Here is a 24,256-nt window from a genome sequence, read left to right as displayed (position 1 = left end):
CTGAGAGATGGAGAATCTTATGCAACAGTGAGGAGGCCAGCATCACTGTATGGCACAGTACATAAAAGGAAAGAAAGTGAAAGAAGATGATTTATTTTTATTATTATGCTTCTATTTATTGAATGTGTATTTTGTTTAAATGTTATTTCATATTTTCTTCTCTGTCCTTGTTGTTTAAAACTGTGCCTGCTATATCACAGGAATTAATGTTAATTGCTTGTTTAGTCTTCTCTCAGCTATTGGCACTTCTGAAAGGGATCCCTTCATATCTCCATGGATTAAAGTTCTTCCTTCCCTCAGATGCCAACCAAAAAACATATCAGTTAGGCTATTTGGAAAGATATGACATGGGACAATTCCTAATATAACTTTTTATAAATGTACAAACATCTGCTGCCATAATATTGTTCCCAAATGTAGACAAGTATACACACATATTTAATGATAAATCAAATTATATTTGTTATATTAACTATGTAGTAACACACAGGCCATTCAATTGGTCATTCAATTTTCCAAGCCACTAGAGAGGTGTGGTTTCCAAGTCTTACCTAGGGCATACAAATAACTTAAACTCAACTTTCATGCTATTTTCCTCCTTACTTTTTTCTCTCACTCACATGCCCACCACAAGAAGTGTTCTTCTGTCACCCTAAATTATGTCTCTAACCTTTTCTTTTCACTTACATGATTCTAACTTATAATTATTTATGCCTTTTCCTCTACTAGATTACAAACATGTTAAAGGCAAGGCCTGTGCCATTTAATTTTTCCATTTCCAAAGCCTTGAATATAATAGGCACTTATGAGTATTGAATTTATTCAAGATCAATACATCACAGATAGAACAATGCTTAAATAGAAGAATGTCAATGGATAGATACTTAGACTGAATAACAATTCTTCCTATTTATTTAGTACCCTAAAATCATTTTTTCATAATAACCTTGTGAAGTTCCCTTCCATTCTGTTAAAAGAGTAAAGATTAAAGGGTTGAAAAATAAAGGAACCACTTAATAACCACATGGCTAGTACCAATATCAGAACATGGCCTTTAAAGCTGTGTACTTTAGGAACAGGTAAAAATCTGATATGATCCTAATGAAGGGCAGTGGCATCTTTTGAGTTTCAAATTCTTCTGGGAGGAACAGCTAACCAGGCTTGAGAAACAGATCAGAAATATAATTATTTTGAGATTACTTGGGATCTAATGGGTAAATTTTTTTTATTTGTTTTCATGTTGCTCAACCTTCAAGTAATGTTAGCATTTTCTCTTGCTAAGAGCTTGGAGTAGAAAAATAAAGTGGAAATTACCCAAAGAAAATTGAAATTATTCCATTTTGTTACTTCTAAACAACCAGTAAAAATAGGCCAGTGGGAGAATAACATTCAAAGTATTACTTAAAATGAAGCTTCTGGCTTATCTGCAAATTTTTAACAATGTTTCATTCTGATCTAATAATATAAAGATAAAAGAATATTGATTAGGATGTACACTATTTAATTGAATATAATTCTAGGTTATTGTTTTTTTTAATTTAATGTTACCTTTTCTCTCCTTCCTTCCTTCCTTCCTTCCTTCCTTCCTTCCTTCCTTCCTTCCTTCCTTCCTTCCTTCCTTCCTTCCTTCCTTCCTTCCTTCTTTCCTTCCTTCCTTCCTTCCTTCCTTCCTTCCTTCCTTCCTTCCTTCCTTCCTTCCTTCCTTCCTTCCTTCCTTCCTTCCTTCCCTCCCTCCCTTACCTGCCATCTTGGAATCAATACTGTGTATTGGTTCCAAGGCAGAGGAGTAAGGGCTAGACAATGGGGGTTAAGTGACTTGCCCAGGGTCACACAGCTAGTTAAGTGTCTGAGGTCACATTTGAACACAGGACCTTCCATTTCTGGGCCTGGCTCTCAATCCACTGAGCCTCCTCCTCAATTTTTTTCTAAGACAATAATACAAAAAACTATGATAAAAACATGGATTTAGTAAAAAACACTAACAATAACAAACAACTAGTACTGGGAAATGATCACAGATGGTTGTCATGAGACATTAAAGGATCTCCAATTAGATTTAAGCTACCATGCTTAGACAAGAATATGACTAATGTTTTAGAAATATTTCACCCAAAAAGTTGAAACAAAAGAGTTTTCTGGCTAATACTCAATTAATCAGAAAATTACATTTGAAAAATTAAAAAAAAAAAGGATAAAGAAGTTGACTTATCATTATGGTTGACAGTTTAAACTTTGAGAAACATAGCATATGACAATGACTTTTACTAAACTTAATTTACTTTTTACGAAATCTGAATTCAAAAATCATTCTGTTTTACTAAATCTATTTTGTAACTGTAAAAGATAGGTTTACCTGAAAAAGTAGGAGCACCCTCGGACACTGTTGTGGCTAAATTGCTCTGTGGTCTTCTCACTTCCATAATCTTCCAAGGGATCCGCCCAAAGCAGGTCACACATTGGTCCAAAAGCTGGAGGTTCCCTAAACCTGTCTAACTAGAAGACACACATAACAGACAGAGAAAGCCATGAAAACAAAATGATTTTTGTTATTTTGCATGCCAAGCAATTACTCTCTTTTTCCTTTTTTAGTATAAGAAAAGCAAACAACAACTTCCAACAAGGTTTACTTGTAAAATAGCATAGAAAATGAAAGCTAGTCCCATTTTCTTATTAAGGATTATGGAAGTTGAAGCTGCCCAGGGACACATAAGAATCCAACCCCATTCTCTTTCAATGATTATCCCTACTCATGTTTCTTTTCTTTCATTTGATAAATGTTAGGTATATGGAATTTTCTCTTTACTTAGACACTTTAATACAAGTTGCAAGAACTTAGGGTTTTGGTGATTGCTGTTTTATTTACAAATAAAAATGAAGTGAGCCTAATTGACATCCTAATTATTATAACTAATTTGCATCAGGGGCTCAAAATTCTAGACTGATTGAAAAAAGTTAATAAAGGATTTCCAATGTCCTTGCAAAAATCAAGTTTTTTTTGCAATCATGAAACCAATATAAGCTTCATAAAATCACAAGATCTAAGAGGAGCAATAGTCCAAGTCCATTACTGTACAAATGAGAAAACTGAGGCATGAGAAGTCTTATATTAATTTTCTTTCTAATATCCCCATTCCTTTCCCTTTCATGGAGCCCCAAGCAATGTAGGGGCTCATTAGTCAATCAGTCAATAAATGTTTAAGACCCTATTATGCACTGTGCTAAGTGCTAGAGATCCAAAAAGAGGCAAAAGACAGCCTCTGCCCTCAAAGAGCTCACATTCTCATGGGGAAACTAGAAGCAAACAATTATGTACAAACAAGTTCTAAACTGGATAATATGGAATGAATTAAGGGGGATGGGAAAGACTTCCTGTAGAAGGCAAGATTTTATCTAGGGTTCAAAGGAAGTCAGGGAATCGAGGAGGAAGAAATGAAGCGAGAGAGAATTCCAGACACGAAGGACTGGCCAAAAAAAAAAAACAACAAAAAACTCACCCAGAATCTGAAGATGGAGTGTTTGGTTTGGTTTTGTTTTTGAGCAAGGAGGCCAGTGTGACTAAATCAGAAAGTATATTGGAGGGGTGTTAAAATATTTAAAAAAACTGGTGGAATGAGGTGTGGCACAGGTCCTGAAGGGTTTTGAATACCAAACAGATAGTTTTACATTTAATATTATAAGTGAAAGGGAAGCCACTGGACTTTATTGAGTTGAAAACCTGGTGAGAATTGTGCTTTGGGAAATCACTGGTAGTTGAGTGAAGGATAATATTCTGTTATTTAATTTAAAATCGATACTCTATGGACTGAAAAATCAAATGCTGCATTTCAATTTTGGCACATAACCCAATGACAGTATAGAAAAGACATCAATAACAACTACAAAGGGACAGTATCTAATATCTTTCCAATTATAAACACAGGAAACCTGGGGAAGTGATAACCAAACCACCATGTATAATGTAGAAATGAGCACAGCATTTGGCTGGAATGGAACTAAGAGAACATCTAGTCTAATTACTTTACTCTGCAGATGAAGAAATGGAGGAGGGGGTAGCTGGGTGGCTCAGTGTATTGAGAGTCAGGCCTAGAGTTGGGAGGTCCTGGGTTCAAAACTGACCTCAGCTGTGTGACCCTGGACAAGTCACTTAACCACCATTGCCTAGCCCTTACCACTTTCTGCCTTAGAACCAATACACAGTATTGATTCCAAGATGGAAGGTAAAGTTTAAAAAAAAAAAGAATATGGGGAAATGGCTACTTACTCTCTTAATGTCATCTAGAGAGCTGATTTCTGGAGATAGTCCTCCATGTACACACAGAAACTGCTGGTTTAAGAGGGCAGCAAGAGGAAGACAATCAAATGTATCCATGCATGCCTCATATATCTTCTCAGAATATTTGATTCGACCTAATGGAAAAGCAATATAGTGTTACAAGAAAAGGGAAATAGAAAAAAGAAATGTTTACTATACAGGTTAAATGGCTATCCAGAAGTATATAAAATAGTTTCAAACCTGCTTGTTTTAGGTTCATTATAAGAAAATATATTTTTAAAAATAAACTTACATTGCAGGATTTTTGGCAACATTGTTTGAATAGATAAAGTAGAATTAGAACCAAAGGAAAACAAATGATTAATATTTTTGGCATATCCAGTACTATTAAAAAACAACAATAATAACCCTCTAATCATCATCTGAGAATCTGTCACTTTCTTGAAAAGATAAAGCTTAATTTTGTTCCCTAAAAAGTCTCTGAAAATAATCCCCAAACAGGCCTGATCAGAATGGTAAATAAAATATCATTAAGCAATTTACATCTTTAATCCCAAAGAAAAAGTCACTATCTGGTCCAAATTATCACTTTTTTCAATTCATCCTAATAACAATGTTACTCTTGTTAGCAAAATCCAGGAACTGGTTTTCTCTTACATGTTATATTGCTATTTAACTGCACATCCAAAAATGATTAAATTTTGAAATAAAGAACCATGTGCTGTTCTAAATTCTAAGACCTTTGATTTTTATAAATTATATATCACTATAAAAGCACTAGGTTTTCCAATTATATAATGACAGAAAGATAATTTTAGTCTGAGGAGACTGAAGAGACATAAGCGAAATGAAATTTTACCTTCTGCTTTTCTCTAAAACAAAACTAAAAACTCAAATCTGGTATTTTTGAAAAGACAAAGGTGAGAACTGTTTTTATCTTATAAAAGTCATTGAAACATGAAGATTTCCTCCAGTTTCAGTACTCTAAGGGGGAAATGAAATCAATTATTTTCTTCAAGCTGAAAAAAAGATCCAGCTGCACAATCTGGAACTAAATATCACTTGGCAGTAATTACAGGGTGCTGATTCTAATATTCAAGGTGGCCCTTTAAGAGAGACCAGCCTGTCAGTAAAAAATAGCTGTACAGAACAGCATACAGATATTCCTTCTGCAGAAATGAAGCAAAAATGAACCAAAAAACCCTCTTTAGTTGCATCAAAGTGAAATCTCTGCCCCCCCCCCCCATTTTAGATTCAGTGCTATACAGGAATTAAATAAAAACAACAGACATTTAAAAAGATAAACAGGGGGCAGCTGGGTAGCTCAGTGAATTGAGAGCTAGCCCTAGAGACGGGAGGTCCTAGGTTCAAATCTGGCCTCAGACACTTCCCAGCTGTGTGACCCTGGGCAAGTCACTTGACCCCCATTGCCTACCCTTACCACTCTTCTGCCTTGGAGCCAATACACAGTATTGGCTCCAAGATGGAAGGTAAGGGTTTTAAAAAAAAAAAAAAAAAAAAAAAAAAAAAAAAAATAAAAAGATAAACAGGGGGCATCTGGGCAGCTCAGTGGACTGAGAAATCTGGCCTCAGACACTTCCCAGCTGTGTGACCCTGGGCAAGTCATTTAACCCCCATTTCCTAGCCCTTACCATTCTTCTGCCTTGAAACCAATACACAGTACTGATTCCAAGATGGCAAGTAAGGGTCTTAAAAATAAATAAATAATAAAATAATAATAAAAAGAGAAGCAAACCAGTATGGGATTTTCTCCTAATATTATTTTGTGCAGGGATGCAAGGAATCCCTGAGGCTGTAAGAGGGACTGGCTCACTCTGCAACACTAAAAGTGGGGGCACAGAGCACTGCCTCCTTTAAGCACATGTGTGGGCCTATGAGGATGTCAGTGATGGCTGCTTCTACTACTAGGGAGACCACCCAGGCTTAAGCAATCTATGCTATAAAGAGCACAATTACAGGCTATACTAGTGCTTCCTAATGAGTGTGATGGTAAGAAAAGTTTTTTTTTTGGGGGGGGGCTTCCATAGCACCAGGGTCCAGGTGTGACCATAGCCTAATTTCTTTTCTAATTTCTCTGGGTTTCATTTTCCTTATATGCCAATAGAAATAGGAATTCTTTCACTTCCTACTTCTCAATATTACTGCAGAGAAATGGCTTTGCAAGACATTTCTTAAAGCACAAGAGAAAGTTATACAAACTAGATTAGACTGGAGGGAGTGGAGAAACTGTATTCTATGTTCAGAGTAAAATGAAATATTTGGGGGGAGCCGGGGGGGACAAATGCTTTGACTTTGTTTCAGTTCTTTTTTTCAAGCAAGGAATAAAAAAATGTTTACCAATCCCAATATGTGAATATAGTTTTGAAAGTTCCTAAATTTTCTTCTTAAGGGAAACAGGCAAATCTAAGGATGTCACAATAGGAGGTAATAATAATGGTAAGAAAATCTGAGATACTGCATTCAGGGTATATTTGGTACCTTCTCTTATTTTAACCTCACACACACATACAAATTCCCTATAAGCCAAAATCATTATTATCATTTTCTTTTTAGGCCCAATCATTTACAAAGGTTCTAATAAAGAGAACAAATTATACTTACATTCCTGTCTGAAGGTGAAGTATTCTGTGAGATGTCTGCATTCATGATTGCCTCGAAGCAGAAAAAAGGTTTTAGGATATTGAATCTTTAAACTCCATAAGTAGAGTACACACTGTAAGATAGATTCAAGGACAGAGCTATATTCAATAAATTATTTATATGGAAGAAAAGTTCACAGGACATATTAGAAATACCGAATGGAGAATTCCAAAAATGCTTATGAATAGTTTTCAACAATATCCTAAGGAAATAGACATTTAATACAATGTTTAATTTACAAATTAGACAACTAAGGTGCTTAAAGAACTAGATAAATAACTCAAAAATCTAATAGTAAAGTTGAAAGTTTAAGCCAAAAGACCCAAGATTTCTTAAGTTCCAGTTCTGCAATTCAAAGCATTACAACTTAGCCTTTTTGAGTTCTCTTGAAACAACAGAAGAAATATATAAAAAAATCTCTTTCTGTTTATCAGATAACTGACAAATAGTATCTCTTCTAACTGAAACTGATCTCAGGGCATATGATAGAGTAGATTTCTTTTCTCCTTCAATAGCAGCAAAAGAAAGAAAACTAACTCATTTTCAAGGCAGTTTTTAAGATTTACTCAAGTTTAAAGGAAAAAGAATACAAATAAAATTGGAAAACTAAAAGGGGTTTTTTTTGTATTCTCAAAAGTATTATATCACTAATCAGGTATGCAACATAACTAATATTAAATATAAATAGTTTTTATGCTTTATTATAATAATGAGAACAGCTCAAATGCTTTGGTGTTCCTCTTGTCAACAAAATATCAGGCTACCTTTCAAATTCATCTTTTTACACATCAATAACCACACTTTCTAAAATTTATCATCATCCAACATACATCTTACCTACATATCTCTCAAATTTCTTTGTCAAGCATACTTGCCTAAAATGAATAAAATAATGGGATTTAACTTTAGGAAGAAAATAATTTTTGCTGTTAATTTCCTTGGAAATTTGTATACTATGATTCTTTCTGAATTCATAATCCATAATTACTATTTTTTCATGACTACAAACTAGTACATATCATTTTAAAATGGGATTAATTTTCTTTAAGGCTACCCTACAGCAAACACATATTAAAAAGAAACAAGAATGCTGCGATAGTTTTTATTTTCAAAAAAACATTCTTAGAGCTAAAGCGAAAATAGATCTGATTAAAAGAGATAAGGAAGGTAATTACATCACGATAAAAGGTAGTATGACAATGAAGTACTAAATAAGACTAAAAGCTGGTTCTATTAAAAAAAACAACAAGTAAAATAGATAAATCATTAGTTAATCTGATTTTAGAAATGAAAGTAGGGAATCAAATTACCAGTATCAAAAATGAAAAGGACAAACATCTCCAATGAAGAGGAAATTAAAGCACTTATTTGGAACTATTTTGAACAATTATATGAAAATAATCTGATAATCTAGATGAAGTGGAAGAATATTTACAAAAATATAAATTGCTCAGATTAACAAAAAATAGAATAATTAAATAATCCCATCTCAGAAAAAGAAATTGAACAAACCATTAATGAACTCTATGAAAATTTCCCAGGGCCAGAAGGATTCACAAGTGAATTCTATCAAACATTTAAAGACCAATTAATCCCAATACTATGTAAACTATTTGGCAAAATAAACAAAGGAGTACCACCAAATTATTTTTATGGCACAAATATGGTGCTGAAAGTCCAAAAACAGAAAGAGGGCACAACTAGGTGGGTCAGTGGATTGAGAGCCAAGCCCAGAGACAGGAGGTCCTGGTTTCAAATCTGACCTCAGACACTTCCTAGCTATATGACCCTGGGCAAGTCACTTAATCCCCATTGACTAGCCCTTACCACTCTTCTGCCTTGGAATTAATACACAGTCTTGATTCTAAGACAGAAGGTAAGAGTTTTATTTAAAAAACAACAACAACAATAACAAAACAGAGAAAGAAAACTACAGACTTATTTCCTTAATGAATACAGATGCAAAAATCTTAAATAAAATACTAACAAAGATACTTCAGCACTTTATCATAAGAATTATTCACTATGGGATTTATACCAGAAATGCAAGGATGGTTTAATAGAAGGAAAACTATCATCATAATTGACTATATCAATAACCAAACTAACAGAAATTACGTTTACCTCAATAGATGCAGAAAGTCTTTGACAAAATACAACCCATTCTTATTAAAAAACACTAGACAGAATAGGAATAAAAGGTCCTCTCCTTAAAATAATTAGTATCTATCTAAACCATTAGCAAGTATCATCTGCAATGGGCATAAGTTATCCTTCACCAATAAAATCAGGAGTAAAGCAAGGATCCATTACCACCACTATTATTTAATATTATACTAGAAATGTTAACTTTAGGAGTAAGAGTAGGAAAAAAAAATTGAAGGAGCTAAAGTAAGCAATGAGTAATCTAAACTATCACTCTTTGCAGATGATATGATGGTATACTAAGAGAAACCACTAAAAATCTTATTGAATATAATTAATAACTTGAACAGAATAAAAAAATAGACCTATATAACTCAGCATTTCTATATATTTCCAACCAAAATCAGCAGCAAGAGTTAGAAAGAGAAATAGACAATATAAAATATTTGGGAATCTATCTGCCAAGACAAACACAGGAAATATATGAACATAATTATAAAACACTTTCCACACAAATAAAACTAGATCTAAACAAATGGAAAAACATTAAATGCTCATGGGTAGGTCAAGCTAATATAACAGAAATGACAATCCTATATAAATTAATTTATTTATTCAGTGTCATACCTATCAAATTACCAAAAAACTATTTTATAGAATTAGAAAAAATAATAACAAAATTCATCTGAAAGAATAAAAGATCAAAATATCAAGGTAAGTAATAAAAAAAATGTGAAGGATGGTGGCCTAGCAGTACCAGATCTTAAACTGTATTATAAAGCAGTGATCATCAAAACAAACTGGTACTGGCTAAGAGATTGAAGGGTGGATCAAAGGAATAGACTAGGGGTAAATAGCCTCAGTAAGATAGTGTTCCATAAAATGAAAGATCCCATTTTTGGGATAAGAACCCACTATTTGAAAAAACTGTTGGGAAAATTGGAAAACAATATGGCAAAAATTAGGCTTAGATCACTACTTCACACTCTATACCAAGATATGTTCAAAATGGGCATATGATCATGATATGAAGCATAAGGAATGGTATTATAAGTAAATTAGGTGAACATGGAGTAAAATATCTATCAGGTCTATGGGGAAGGAAAGAATTTTAGACCAAGCAAGAGAGAACATTACAAGATAGAAAACAAATAATTTTGATTATATTAAATTAAAAAGGGTTTGTACAAGCAAAACCAATGAAATCAAAATGAGACGGGAAGCAATAAACTAGAAAAAAAATTTATATCAAAATTCTCTGACAAAGGTCTAATTTCTCAAATATATGAAGAACTAAGTCAAATTTATAAGAAATCAAATCATTCCCCAATTGACAAATGGTCAAAGATATGAACAGGCAGTTTTCAGATGAAGAAATCAAAACTATCAATAATCATATGAAAAAAGGTTCTAAATCCCTTCTCCTGATTAGAGAAATGTAAATCAAAACAACTCTGAGGTACCACCTCATACTTATCAGGTTGGTCAATATGAAAGTAAAGGAAAATGCAAAATGTTGGAGGTGTATGGCATAATTGGGACACTAATGCATTGCTGGTGGACTTGTAAACTGATTCAGTCATTCAAGAGGACAATTTGGAATTATACCCAAACGGCTATAAAACAATACATATATACCCTTTGATACAGTAATACCACTACTAGGTTTGTATTCCAAAGAGATTTTTAAAAATGGGAAATTTGTAAAAAATATTTATAGCTGCTCTTTTTGTGGTAGCAAAGAATTGGTAATTAAAGAAATGTCCATCAATTGGGGAATGGACATACAAATTGTGTTATATGATGGTGATGGAATACTATTATACTATAAGAAATGACAAACAGGATGATTTCAGAAAGAGTTGGAAAGCCCTATAGGAATTGATGGTAGAATGAATTAAGCAGAACCAGGAAAACATTGTACATGATAACAACAACATTATGGGATGATCAACCGTGATAGACTTAGCTGCTATTAATGAACCAGGACAATTCTGAGGGACTCCACCTCCAGAGAAAGAACTGTTGGAGGCAGAATACAGATTGAAAGCATACAATTTTTCACTTGCTAATTTGGGTTTATGTTTTGGGGTTCTGGTTTAATAAGATGATTCAGTTGCAAAAACGAACAATGTGGAAATATGTTTTTGCATAATATATGTATAACCCAGATCAAATCACCTGCCAGCATGGAAAGGCATGGGAAGGGAGGGAGGGAGATCATTTCTATCATATAACGTAGGAAAACTTAAGTGAAAATTTGTTATTACATGTAACTGGTAAAACAATTTAAAAAAACATTCTTAGTTTTATATCACTGAGATTAAGCTTGAGACTATTAAGAGCCAATTTGTAACAATGAGTATTAAACTGGCTACATTCACATCTAAGGAGGGGCAAATATAAGTAACCAAGGTGATTATGGAGACCAAATCAAACTTAAGAAAATATGGTTGAAATAAGCCAGCACCATAAGAGGGATTATAAAACTGTGATTAGGTGTTACATATTTCATCTTCACAGGAGATGAAAATGAATAAAATGCTTACTGATTTTCATAACTAGGTGTTAATAACATTAACAACAACAGCTCTAATTTATATGCTTTAAGGTTTATAAAGTGCTTTACATGGTTATATCATTTGATATTCACAAACAACCCTGTTAGGAAGGTGCTATTATCACCCCCAATAAAAAGAGGCATATGGGTCAAATTACTTGATGGTATAAGAATGATATTAGAACTTAAGTCTTGTTATATTAGTTTAGAGATAAGAAGTAGAGAAGCTGGCTTGAGAAAGAATTGGAGTTTCAAACAGAGCTGAGACATAGTGTCAGTTTCAAGTCTAATGGTTTTTCTGTGTGGCAATTGGTCTCTGGCAGTTGGCAGAGTCAGACTCCTCTGAGGGCTTGGAGAAGGTAACATCTTTTCCTCCCTCTCTCCTGTCTGAGGTAGAAGGAAAGGAGGGAAAGACCTGAAGGAGCTAAATGTTTTCCTTTTCCAACTTGGGAAACACTAGTGACTATCTATTGTTGTTTTTATAGATCATTTTAACTCTGAGAAGACCAAAGAAAGACTTGGTCTTTGGTTTGGACTCTGAGTTTACTAAGGCTCGGAATCCTAATGTGAGATTTAAAATGGTGAAGGTCTTAAACTGTAGTGATTAAAATAGTGGAAGATATAAATTGTGATAGATATAAGAGAGGGTGAGTAAATTTGACCGCAGAAAATATGTTTCACTACAGTATCTTGGTTTTTAAATCAAATATAAGGTGGTTGCCAGGGAAATATTCCCAATTATTCAAATACCCAAGTCAACTGGGTTTTATAGAGATTTTAATTAATACAAATGTGGAATTAAAGAAAAGAGAGAAAGAGAGAAAAAGGAAATAAGTATGAAGGGCCTTAAGCCAACATGGCCTAGACCTGAGTCTTAAGAGAGAGAGATCAGTCAGTCAGTCTTTTAACACTCACCACAAGGTCTGCCTAAACAAGTATTCTAGTGATACCAGGCAAACTCCATCTCAGCTGACTTCACCAAGAGAGCCTTCCGGCCAGAGACTGTTCCAAAGGGTCTCTCTCCAGAGCCTCCAGAGGGACAGAGTCCCCTTAGAGGAGCTCCAGCGAGACCTCCTTAGAGATTGTCCTCCAAGAGCTTCCCTTCTCCAGAGCCTCTCTCAAGAGATTCTTCCCAAGCGGTCCTTATCAGAGATCCTCCAAAAGGATATCCCTCAAGAGATTCTGCTTTTTCTTATATAGGGGTATTTATCCCATGTCACCTCCCCTAAGTCCCTACATCTACCAATCACTGTAGACGCTTTCCAAAGGACTGCCCATCTAAATTCCTGCTAAGTCGACCAATCTCCTCAGTAAGTCTGAATCAGAAAAAATGCTGCTGTGTCGACCAATCTCCTCAGTAAGTCTGAAAGAGAGAAAACACAGCTGAGTCAACTAATCTCATCAAGAGAAAACTTGCCTGACCCTTTTAGGTACCTAGCATCCCATTGTATCAATTCTAAAAACAGGCCTGGCTCAAAGAACTCCTTGCCTTATTATAAGCATGGGTCCAAATACTTTCATTGTTTAGCAAGGAGTTTTCTCTCCTAAAGCAGTCTTAAGTACGGTTGGAGTAGAGGTCCTCCCATTTCTGATCCTGGCGAGTTCTCACATCAAAATGGGAAATGTTTCTCAGTAGGGAATTTGTTCCAATTAAGAATTCCCCGATGGGGAAATTTTTAACATTTGCAAGTCTGAGAGATTTCAAGATTTACACTAACTTGGCTCTTGCTGAGGCTCAGCCAGCTAGTTTTTGTTATTTTTATAACTTGGAGGCAAAGTTAAAAATTATAAGGATAATAGTGTTAGTTTATTTAGAATAGTAAAAATTTGGGATAGTCAGATCAGGAAGGATCAGTGTAGCCTGTGGAAACAGGAGAAGCAGTTCCTTATGGAACCAGGAACTTTTATTTGGGTGGAGTTAGAATCCCTTAGCATTAGAAATCCTTTTTATCCTTATATTTTCAATAAATATTTTATTTTTATAAAGTAAGAGTCTCCTTAGCATCCTTGTGCGTGGCCCTGAAGAGAAGTTCATTTATGAGCTTTACTTCATTTATGTAAACTGAAGATACTTTGTAAGCACAGCAAGCAGAGTATCAAAATCAGTTTATAACCCATAATCAATCCATTGTTTTATTATTTTTCAGTTCTCATCATTATTTTTACAGTTTGCATAAGCCAATAAGTTTTTTTAAGGCTATATCTGAAACTCAGGTTGATTCTCCTGACTCTGGGTCCTACACAGGAGGTATGAATGCATGTACACTGTGATCCATATAAATATATTCCAATAGAACTCTCTATAAAAAAGCAACAATAGAGGCACCAAATATACGTAAGATAAAAAAAAGGAAAACTAATCCATCATTCTATTCTAGTGAAAGCTGTCACATTTATTTAGTAATTTTATTTTGAAAAGAATTTTAAACTTCTATTTTAAAATTGTTTAAAACTTCTGAGATGTATTTATAACTAATTACAGATTTACCAGTGTTGCTAAAGTATGAAAATCTGAATAATCCAATTTTTAACAATAAATAGTATTGTTAGGACTAAGTCTTTTCAAGAAAAAAAGCACTTAAAAAATAGTACCATATAAATGTTCCCGTCATGCCTATAATCTCATCTAAACCCCTTACCAATCTTGAGAGGCAGGTAAGAGAAGTATTATTTTTTTTCTCAATTATGAATAGATTGCTATGGCAGTGACTTTCAAACTTTCTGACTACATAATTCATGAAATAAAAATAAAAAGATTTTGAGGCATGCATATATGTATATGATATATACACATTACTGTAAAATATCCATACATATATAATGTATATTCTAAAGCAAGAATAGAAAATAGAAAACAACAAGGATGGGATAAAGAAAAAAATCAGTAAAACTCTAAAATGATAGTTATTAATACTACTATTTAAATGAGGGCAATGTGATTGAATATGCTTCATTATTTTGGAAACTTAGAGAAACACTTTATAATGAAGCAATTCAAAGGCATTCAGCATATTTTGATATTTGAATTTAATATCTGTCAGAGACTAGTTCCCAAATATAAATAGATCCAAATGAGAGGATTATATCATTAGCTGTGTTTGGAAATCATTATTTTAATTTTTCAATCCCATCCACCAATTATGAAAAGGTTTTTGTGAAATGTGTCTAGTGAATTTCTCTCTTTCTTGACATCATTAATTCTTTTTATGAAATAATCAGAAAACATTACATTTTACATTTTAATATATTTAGTATATGGGTTAAAATCTACTGAAAATCTTTACCTGGAATATTTAAAAATATTAGAAAATATGTATCTCTAAGTTTAAATATGCAGATATGAAAATCTTTATAAGTCACATCATTTTAGCAATGAAATTTTCACAAAATGATGAAAGCATTTCATTCATTTTCAAAATGCCCATTTCATAGAAAAAAATTTTTTTTTAAAAAGTGGTGCTTTCTCACTTATTATTTATGTGTTTTTTTAAATCCTTACCCTTTGTCTTAGAATTGATTCTAAATACCAATTCCACACCAGAAGGGCAGTAAGGGAAAGGTAACGGGTTAAGTGACTTGCCCAGGGTCACATAGCTAGGAAGTGTCTGAGGCCAATATGAACCCAAGATCTAACAGCTCTAGGCCTGGTGTTCTATCCACTGTGCCACCTAGCTGCCCCTTTCTCACTTATTATTAAAAAGTCATATTTACCTTAAAGAGACAGATAAACTTGAGGTGGTGTCAATTTCTAGTCAGATCTTATGAGATCATTATTCTTACCTCATAACATGGTTGATGAAGAGCTAATACAGTAGAGATATCAGCTCTTCACAGCTTTTTCACTTGTGCTTGAAATATTATCACCTTCAATAAATCTTTTCAAGTCATTTGTCCATTTTGTGAGGATTGGCTTAGTTTGACCAAGGTCTATCAATTTCACCTTTGTTCTATCTCTCCCATATGCTTTCTCTCCTCTTACATGGCTATAACTTGTGCAGACTCTAATTAATTCACACTTTGATTACTGTAATAGCCTCCTGGTGGGTCTCACTGCCTCTATTATCTGCCCACTCTAATCCATCCTTCAGTCCTAAAATGGTTTTCTTAACGGAAAGATCTGACCATGTCATTCCCCCTAATCAAAAAACTCAACTGGCTCCTTATCACTCCAAGATTAAATACAAAATGGTCTGGTTGGCACTGGAGACCCTCCATAACCCAGGTCTGCCCCTCCCTCCATTTCCACTCTTCTTACACCTTATATTTTCCCATGTACTCTTTGATTCAATGACTCTGGTTTCCTTGCTATTCCATGAATAAGATCCCACATCTCCTGACTTGGGCATTTCAACTATCTATCTCTCATGCATAAAATACTTTATTTCCTCATCTCCACCTTCTACAGGAAGCCTTTGCCTACCCTCCTTGATTCTAGTGTCTTCCTTCTATTAATAATTTTCTATTTATCCTGAATGTTGCCTGTTGTATGTACATGTGTGTGCATGTTGTCTCTTCCATTAGATTTAAATTTCTTGAGGACAAGGACTATCTTTTACCTTTTTTCTATATCTCCACTGCTTAGAATAGTTCCTGGAACACAGTAGTCATTTAACGATTATTGACTGATTTACTTGTGATTACAATGGTAAAGTTCAGACCTGAAAAGTTTCTCAACTCTTTCTATAGGGCTCCTTCCATTAGATCAAGTATCACAGAATCCAAGAGAGGAAAAGGGCTTTGACGTAGTCTAGTACAATCCATGGCTAAAGTAAGGAATCCCACTTACAATTTCCCCCAAGAACTGGTCTCTGGCTCCCACTTAAAGACTTCCACAGGGAGAAGAAAGAAGAATCATTAACACTCAAGGCAGCTCTATTTTAATTTTCTGATTGTTAAGAAATTTTCTTTAAATGGAACAAAAATCAGTTGTTAAACTTTCTGTTTCTCTCACAACAATCTTTCCCATCTGTCCCTGCACCTCCTTTCCATTCAAATTGCCACCACCCCAGTTCAGGCCTATATCATCCCATGCCTAGGCTATTTCAAGATTTAAATGAGATTTTTAAAACAACCAACCACCCACAAATAAAATAAAATAATTGGGAGTATATTCACCAAAACAAACTCAGGAACTACATGAACATAATTATACATATGTGTGTGTTTATATTATAGTCAGATCTAAATCATGGAGAAATATTAATTGTTCATGGATGGGCAGAGCTAATGTAATTAAAATTACAATCCTACCTACACTAATATACCTATCCAATGCCATCCCAATTAAATTACTAAAAAAATTATTTTATCACATTAGAAAAAATAATAACAAAATTAATTTGGAAGAATAAGAAATCAAGAATATAAGAGGAATTAATTTTTTTAAGTAAAGGAAGAAGGTCTAACATTACTAGATTATAAATTGTACTATAAAGCAGTAATTATCAAAACTATCTGGTACTGGTCAAGAAATAGAAAGGTAGATCAGTGGAACAGGACATACAACAAACAGCAGTAAAAGATTATAGTAATCTTTTTGACAAAACCATAGATTCAAGTTTTGGAGCTAAAAAAAATCACTATTTGGTAAAAATTGCTGGGAAAAATGGAAACTAGTTTGGCAGAAACTAGGTATAGACTTATACTAGGTATATCTTACACCATTCACTAAGATAAGATCAAAATGGATACATGATCTAGACATAGAAGATATCACAAGTATATGAGAACAGGGAACATACTACCTAACAGATTTATGGAAAGGAGAGGAATTTATGAATCAACAAGAAACGGAGAACATTCCAAAATGTTAAATGGATAATTTTGAGTATATTAAGTTGAAAAGTTTTTGTAAAATTAAAATAAATGCAGCCAAGATTAGAAAGAAAGCAGAAAATTGGAGAAAAATTTTATAGACAGCATCTCAGATAGAGGGTCTCATAACTAAAATATATGGAGAACTCTGTCAAATTTATAATAAAAGTCATCTCTCTATTGATAAACGGGCAAAAGATATGAACAGACAACTTTTGGATTAAGAAGCCAAAGTCATATAGATAGGTATATAAAAAATGTTCTAAATCACTATTGAGAGAAATGTAAACTAAAACAACTCTTGATTTATCACCTTGCCCCATCAGACTGGCTAAAATGACAAAAGAGAAAAGTGACAAATATTGGAGGGGATGTGGGAAAACAGGGACACTAATGCAATGTTGGGGGAGCTGTGAACTGATCCAACCATTTTGGAGAGCAATTTGGAATTATGCCTAGTCTTATAAAAGAAGATCAGGGAAAAAGGGAAAGGATTCATATGTTTCAAAACATTTAGAGCAGCTTTCTTTGTTATGGCAAAGAATTGGAAACTGAGGGGATCCCCATCAACTGGGAAACAGCTGAACAAAATTATTGTATCATAATAAACAATAAACTGATTTTTAAAAAAACTTGGAAAGAACTACACAAGATAATGAATAATGAAATGGGTAGAACCAGGAGAACATTATACACAACCACAGAATTAATGCTGGAAGAATAAACTGTGAATTTTATCTCCAGAAAGTGAACTGAAAGTTGAAATATGAATAACATAATTTATATATACCTTGACAGTATTTTTTGTGATGGGAGAAGATAAGGGATATTTGTGGACAGGAATTATCATATAGATATGAAAAAAAGTAAAGCTGAAGATATAGAAGATTTCTGTTTTCATTTGTGTACTATCTTCTTTTCTTTGTATATGAAAATGCTTGCTTCATTTGGTATTGTAAAATTTAGAATTAAAAATAAATTAATAAAAAAACTGCAGTTGTATTCTATGTTTATCACTATTCAACATTTTTGTGATATATAAATATTCAATCACAGATTTACCAGTCTTGCTATAAAGTATGAAAATCTGAATAACCCTAATTTTTTTAAACCTTTACCTTGTATTTCAGAATAAATACTGTGTATTGGTTCCAAGGCAAAAGAGCTGTAAGGGTTAGGCAATGGGGGTTGTGACTTGCTCAGGGTCACACAGCTAAGAAGTATCTAAAATCATATTTGAATGCAAGATCTCTTGTCTCTAGGCCTGGTTCTCAAATCACTGATTCACCTAGCTGCCTCCTGGATAATGCCTGCCCCTCTGAGATTACTTTCTATCTACTCTGTATAAACCTTGTTTATATTCAGTTACATAGACTATGACAGGCTTCTTGAGAACAGGGTCAGTATTTTTCCTTTTCTCTTATCCCCACTTCTAAGCACAGTGCTTGATCCATAGTTAAATACATAAAGAGGCTAACTGACAAAAAGCAATACTATGAATATTTTTGTTTACACAGGATCTTTCTGTTTTTGACCATCTTGAAGTACATGCCTCCTTGTAGTACTAATGGGTCAAAAGGCATAGAGTTTAGTAACTTTAAAAAAAATTACTGAGACATCTGGGTGGCTCAGTGGATAGAAAGCCAAGCATGAAGACAGGAGGTCCTGGGTTCAAATCTTGTCTCAACACTTTCTAGCAGTGTGACCCTGGGCATGTCACTTGACCTCGATTGCCTAGTCCTTACAGCTCTTCTACCTTGGAATTGATACTTAGTATTAGTAATGGAAGTTGAGTTTTAAAAATAATAACTGCAAAATGTTTTCAGAACAGATGTAGTAATTCACAATCCTACTAACAGTGCATAAGTGTGCCTGTCACTCCAGAATTCCTCCAACATTTGCCATTTTCATATTTTCTCATCTTTGCAAAATGATGGATATTCTTCAACTACTCTCAAAAGTCTTTCTTTACCAATTTTCCCTCCTTTTTTTTTCTTGACTATGAAAAGAAATAATGTCCTTTTGAGGTTAATCTTTCTACCTTTGTCCTTTATTACAATTTCCAGAAAGGATGGATGGCTGTATTTCAGCATATACTAATTTTTTAATTGTCCATGAAATTTTTATTTATACTAAAATGTAGATAGATGGCAAAATGGCAACACAAATATAATTTTCTGACAAAGCATTTGATTTGGTGGCTTATTATAAATGCCTTAATGTATAGACCTGTAGCACCCCAGTGCATAAGTGTTAAGGTTTCTCAACTCCTATTTTCTTTATTTCCTATTTCCTTTAATAGCCCTCTTATTTTTTTTTTTAATTTTAAGAATTGAAAAAACTTTTACAAAACTACTTTAAAATTCTAAGTGAATGTTTATATTCCAGAAGATAATGTTTTAGTAAAATCCAATCCTTCTGTTTGGAGTGAAATTGGGGGGGGGCTGATACCCCCATGAATCACTCTAATGAGCAGACAGGCGACTTGATGCTGGCAGAGTTCATGTAGCTTTATTCAGAATTGTGGTAGGGGCATACAGTGAGGAACACTGTCTGGGCCTAGATGGCATCCTCAGGGGGGCGGGTTTGGGGGGTGGGAAGGGCAAGGGTGAGGCAATACCACCTGGGCATAGGTAGTATCCTCCCAAGGGGTGGAGCAAGGGGGAGAGAGAAGGAGAGTGGCTCCACAGTCTGAGGTCTCAGAAACAGTGGGCACTGATGTTTAGGTTTACTCAGATTTTATAGGGATCCAACACAATGCTATCACCACTTTCCCATCATCTCTATCTTATTCTACTCTCCTTCTATCCTCCTCAATCCTTTCCCAATGATTCTGTGTGTTCTCAAGCTATGGGAATATTCCTTAGGCTTGCAACTTTTAGTTTAGTCAGGGTTTTAAGACTGTCCAAGGATTTATCAGATTGCAACTGTGAAGATTAAATTTAACTCTCCCCTGAGTGTGAAAATGAAATTAACTCTCCTCTGATTGTAAAAATTAAATTAACTCCCCTGCCCATTTTTAGATTTAATCAACAAAAGTGTAAACACCCCCTTCACACTTGAGTGGGGGAGGTCTGTGACCCACGAGTACAATAGTGGGTGTTGAATCAGAATTAAACTGACTTCTCCTGAGCAGTCCTAAAGCAAAACTTCAACTGTGACTGGTAGACGTAAAATAAGGGAAAGGCACAGGAAGTGACATGAAAGTGTCTTCTAAAGGGATTTACAACTTCCTGTGAGACTCATTTCTTCATCTTTTAGAGTTGAGACTGGAGAAGAATCTGCTGATTGAACCTGAGACCCTGTTCCTGATGAGACTGCTAGTAAATCTCTTCTCTTAGACTGATATGTGGTAAGTGAAAAAGCTGACTCCTTTCCTGGATATTTTCTGATGAAACTAGCCTCAGGCGAGACCTACCGCTTGAGAGAGACTTCCCCAGGTTCTTGGCTTTGCCAAGGCCAGCTAAGGACAAACTCTCCCTGCCTGGGTTGAGCCAGGGGCCGGGAGTAAATTACTTAGTGGTTAGGCTAGATATCTTACCCTATCCTCTCTCTGATTTTCTTATGTCACTTTTTCTATATTTTGTAAATAAATTGTAAATAAATCTCTTTGAAATAACTTAAATTCCTGGCGACCATATTTTTTTTTTAACCCTTACCTTCCATCTTGGACTCAATACTGTGCATTGGTTCCAAGGCAGAAGAGTGGTAAGGACTAGGCAATGGGGGTTAAGTGACTTACCCAGGGTCACACAGCAAGGAAGTATCTGAGGCCAGATTTAAACCTAGGATCTCCCATCTCTAGGCCTGGCTCTCAATCCACTGAGCTACCCAGCTGCCCTCTTGGCAACCCTATTCTTAAATAATCCAGTCCTACCTTTTATAAAATAACCCCCTTTCCCTTTACATAACAATTCAGGCTGAAACACTCTTTTGAAACATTTCTCAGGCTATAGCATCGCTTAGGACATGTAGCCAAGATTATAACTTGTAAGTTTTGAGATTTCTTTATATATATATATATATATATATATATATATATATACACACACAAATATATATGAAGAAATATATATATACAAATATATATGAAGAAATATATATATACAAATATATATGAAGAAATATATATATATATATATATATATAAAGATGCTTGGGGAGGGGGCTTCTTCTATTCTTCAAAAGGAGAGATTGATATCTCCTAGTGGAGGGCACCTAATTTCACTATTTTTCTATAGGAAGTTGCCAATCTATAATTACTAATACTAATCAATATATATTTGGGGAATAATGTACAAATTTCATCCCACACACTTCCTACAAGCATTTATCAGGTACCTATTATGGGCAAGGCCCTGACAAAGTAAAAAATTAAAAACTGTAAATGAGCTGATATTCTACTGGAAAGATTAGATAAATACATGATAATTTGGGCTGGAAAGAGAATACAAATCACTAAGAGGATCATCAAAAATCTCCAGATTGAGCTAGAACAAAAGCTGAAATAAGAAAAGCCAGGAATTCAAAGAGGAGAGAAGTCCTTTCAGCCTTGTGAATACAACCAATATAACCCTTTGGAAATGAGAGATGGAGTAAGTTCATAGATTTAAAATTGTAAGGGACCAAGGAAAGCCACTTAGTCTAATACTCTCCTTTTATACATAAGGACACTGAAACAGTGAGGTAAAGAAGAATCATCCCAAGTCTTACAGGTAATAAGTATCAAGATATCAATAGTCATATGAAAAGAAATGCTCCAAATCACTAATAATTAAGAAAAATGCAAATAAACAACTAAAGCTCAATACCACCCCATTCAGATTGGTGAAGGTGAGAAAACAGGAATATTAATGCACTGTTGATTCAATGAACTGGTCCAAACCTTCTGGAAATCAATTCAGAACTATGCTCAAAAAAGTCATTAGATTGTACATTCCCTTTAAAGTGGAAATACCAGGCCTATACACCATAGAGTTCAAAGAAAGTGAGAAAGGATTTGTATGCATATAAAAAAAATTTAAAGGAGATGCCTATCATTGGGAAATGGTTTATGAATGTAGAATATCATTGAGTCTTTTTAAAAAAATCTGTCTTAGGATGAATACTATGTATTGGTTCCAAGGCATAAGAGTGGTAAAGGCTAGGCAAATGGGGTTAAGTGACTTTCTTAGGATAACAGGCTAGGAAGTGTCTGAGGCCAGATTTGAACCCAAGACTCTCCAGGACTGGATCTCTATTCACTGAGACACACAGCAGCCCCATGATGCAGAGTAAAATTGATAGAACTATAAGAATAATTTATACAATAACAATACTGTAAAGATAAACAACTCTGATGCATATAAGAACTCTAAGCAATGCAATGGCTAACCTCAAAGAGATAAAGCATGCTACTGACCTGCTGATAAAGAGAATTCAAGATGAAGAATAAAAACATTTTTGATATGGATAATGTAAGAATTTGTTCTATACATATATGCATAATTGTTACAAGGATTTTCTTTTTCTTTCTTTTCCGCTCTAATTTTTTAAGGGGTGTTAGTGGAAGGTCAAGAAAATAAATGCATATTAACTGAAAATAAGTAAAATAAATGTTTTTTTTTTAAGTCCAGGCTCTTGCCACTGTATTATGCATAATATAGAAAATATTCAGTTGCTTTCTTTTTTTAATTTTGCTATTAGATTTATCCTGTCAATTCCTGAATACAGTAAGTTCCATGCTCCTCCTAATATACTCCATTGTCAAACTATGCTGCAGAAAACTCCTTACTAAGATATAAGCTCCTTGAAAAGACTTTTCTCATTGTCTTTATATGACTTAATTAGTTGGGTGAGCAATTCAGCAATTGTCTTTTCACTTTTTTGTGTCTGAGAAGAAAAATGTTAACTTTTAAAGTGGCTTATCTGTTTGAAAATCCAAGGTCTCATTTTTACATTTACACTTTGCTACTATTTGAAAACCGCAAATCAAATCAAGGAACAATTTATATACATATGTCACAACTGAATTTTGTTTTTATAGCTCCTCTATTCTACTTCCACTCTGAATCAGGATACAATTATACAATTATCTCCTACTGCATTCAATTAAAAGGTCAGGATTATTAGTGGTTCTATAGAGTCCCTCAAAGACTTTTCTTCTACTTAGTTCATGAAAATTTTGCTTTATTTGATGAAGCATACCATGGTGGGTAATGGTAAGTCCACAAACAAGCCAGAGTCATTAGAATCTCAAAGAATATAAAGAGAATATTTCATAATTCAAAATTAGTAACATGAAATGATAACAAGAAGAAAAAGAATAAGGGATCTAGAGAATTCACTTAAACATGACTGCTTTTACCCATGATCTGCATGGATGGGACACATATGGGTACATATAATTCAAAATGTTCTGTATGGTGTATGTATGTACAATAAATGTTTGTAATTTTGCATATCATCTTCTATTTAAAGGGTTGAGGGAAAATGGCCAGTCAAATGATTAGACCAGCTTGGATATGGAGGTACTACAGATTCTTATAGGTGCCATTCTAAGCCTTCTGATTTCTAGTCCTTCAGTTTTGTAACTATCCTCACTGAGATGAACACTTCCTTGGTCATGATGCCATGTTGCTGGGAACAAGTTGTCTGACTTTTAATGGAAACATAGGCCCTGCAGGATGAAACCCTAGAAAGGCTTCATATGACTTGTGTCACAAAGGTTACCCTATATGGAGTCAAAACTGAAGAGGAATGACATCAATGGAAAATCTCTAGATTCTCGTATTTGAGGATGACCCTATTCTGACCACATCAAG

General features: G+C 34.2%; 1 protein-coding gene across 1 annotated transcript in view; it reads right to left on the bottom strand.

The window, feature by feature from the left end:
• PPP3CC (protein phosphatase 3 catalytic subunit gamma) overlaps positions 1 to 24,256 on the bottom strand; it is an 87,847-nt gene that overhangs the window by 28,816 nt on the left and 34,775 nt on the right. The window contains exons 4-6 of the mRNA XM_007476477.3: positions 6,896 to 7,007; positions 4,262 to 4,407; positions 2,354 to 2,493 (exon numbers count right to left, since the gene is read on the bottom strand). Coding sequence (XP_007476539.1) covers positions 2,354 to 2,493; positions 4,262 to 4,407; positions 6,896 to 7,007 — 398 coding nt within the window. The remainder of the gene's footprint in view (positions 1 to 2,353; positions 2,494 to 4,261; positions 4,408 to 6,895; positions 7,008 to 24,256) is intronic.

This window comes from Monodelphis domestica, chromosome 1, assembly GCF_027887165.1.
Source record: "Monodelphis domestica isolate mMonDom1 chromosome 1, mMonDom1.pri, whole genome shotgun sequence".
NCBI classification, from domain to species: Eukaryota; Metazoa; Chordata; class Mammalia; order Didelphimorphia; family Didelphidae; genus Monodelphis; species Monodelphis domestica.
This window is presented reverse-complemented; position numbering and strand designations above follow the sequence as displayed.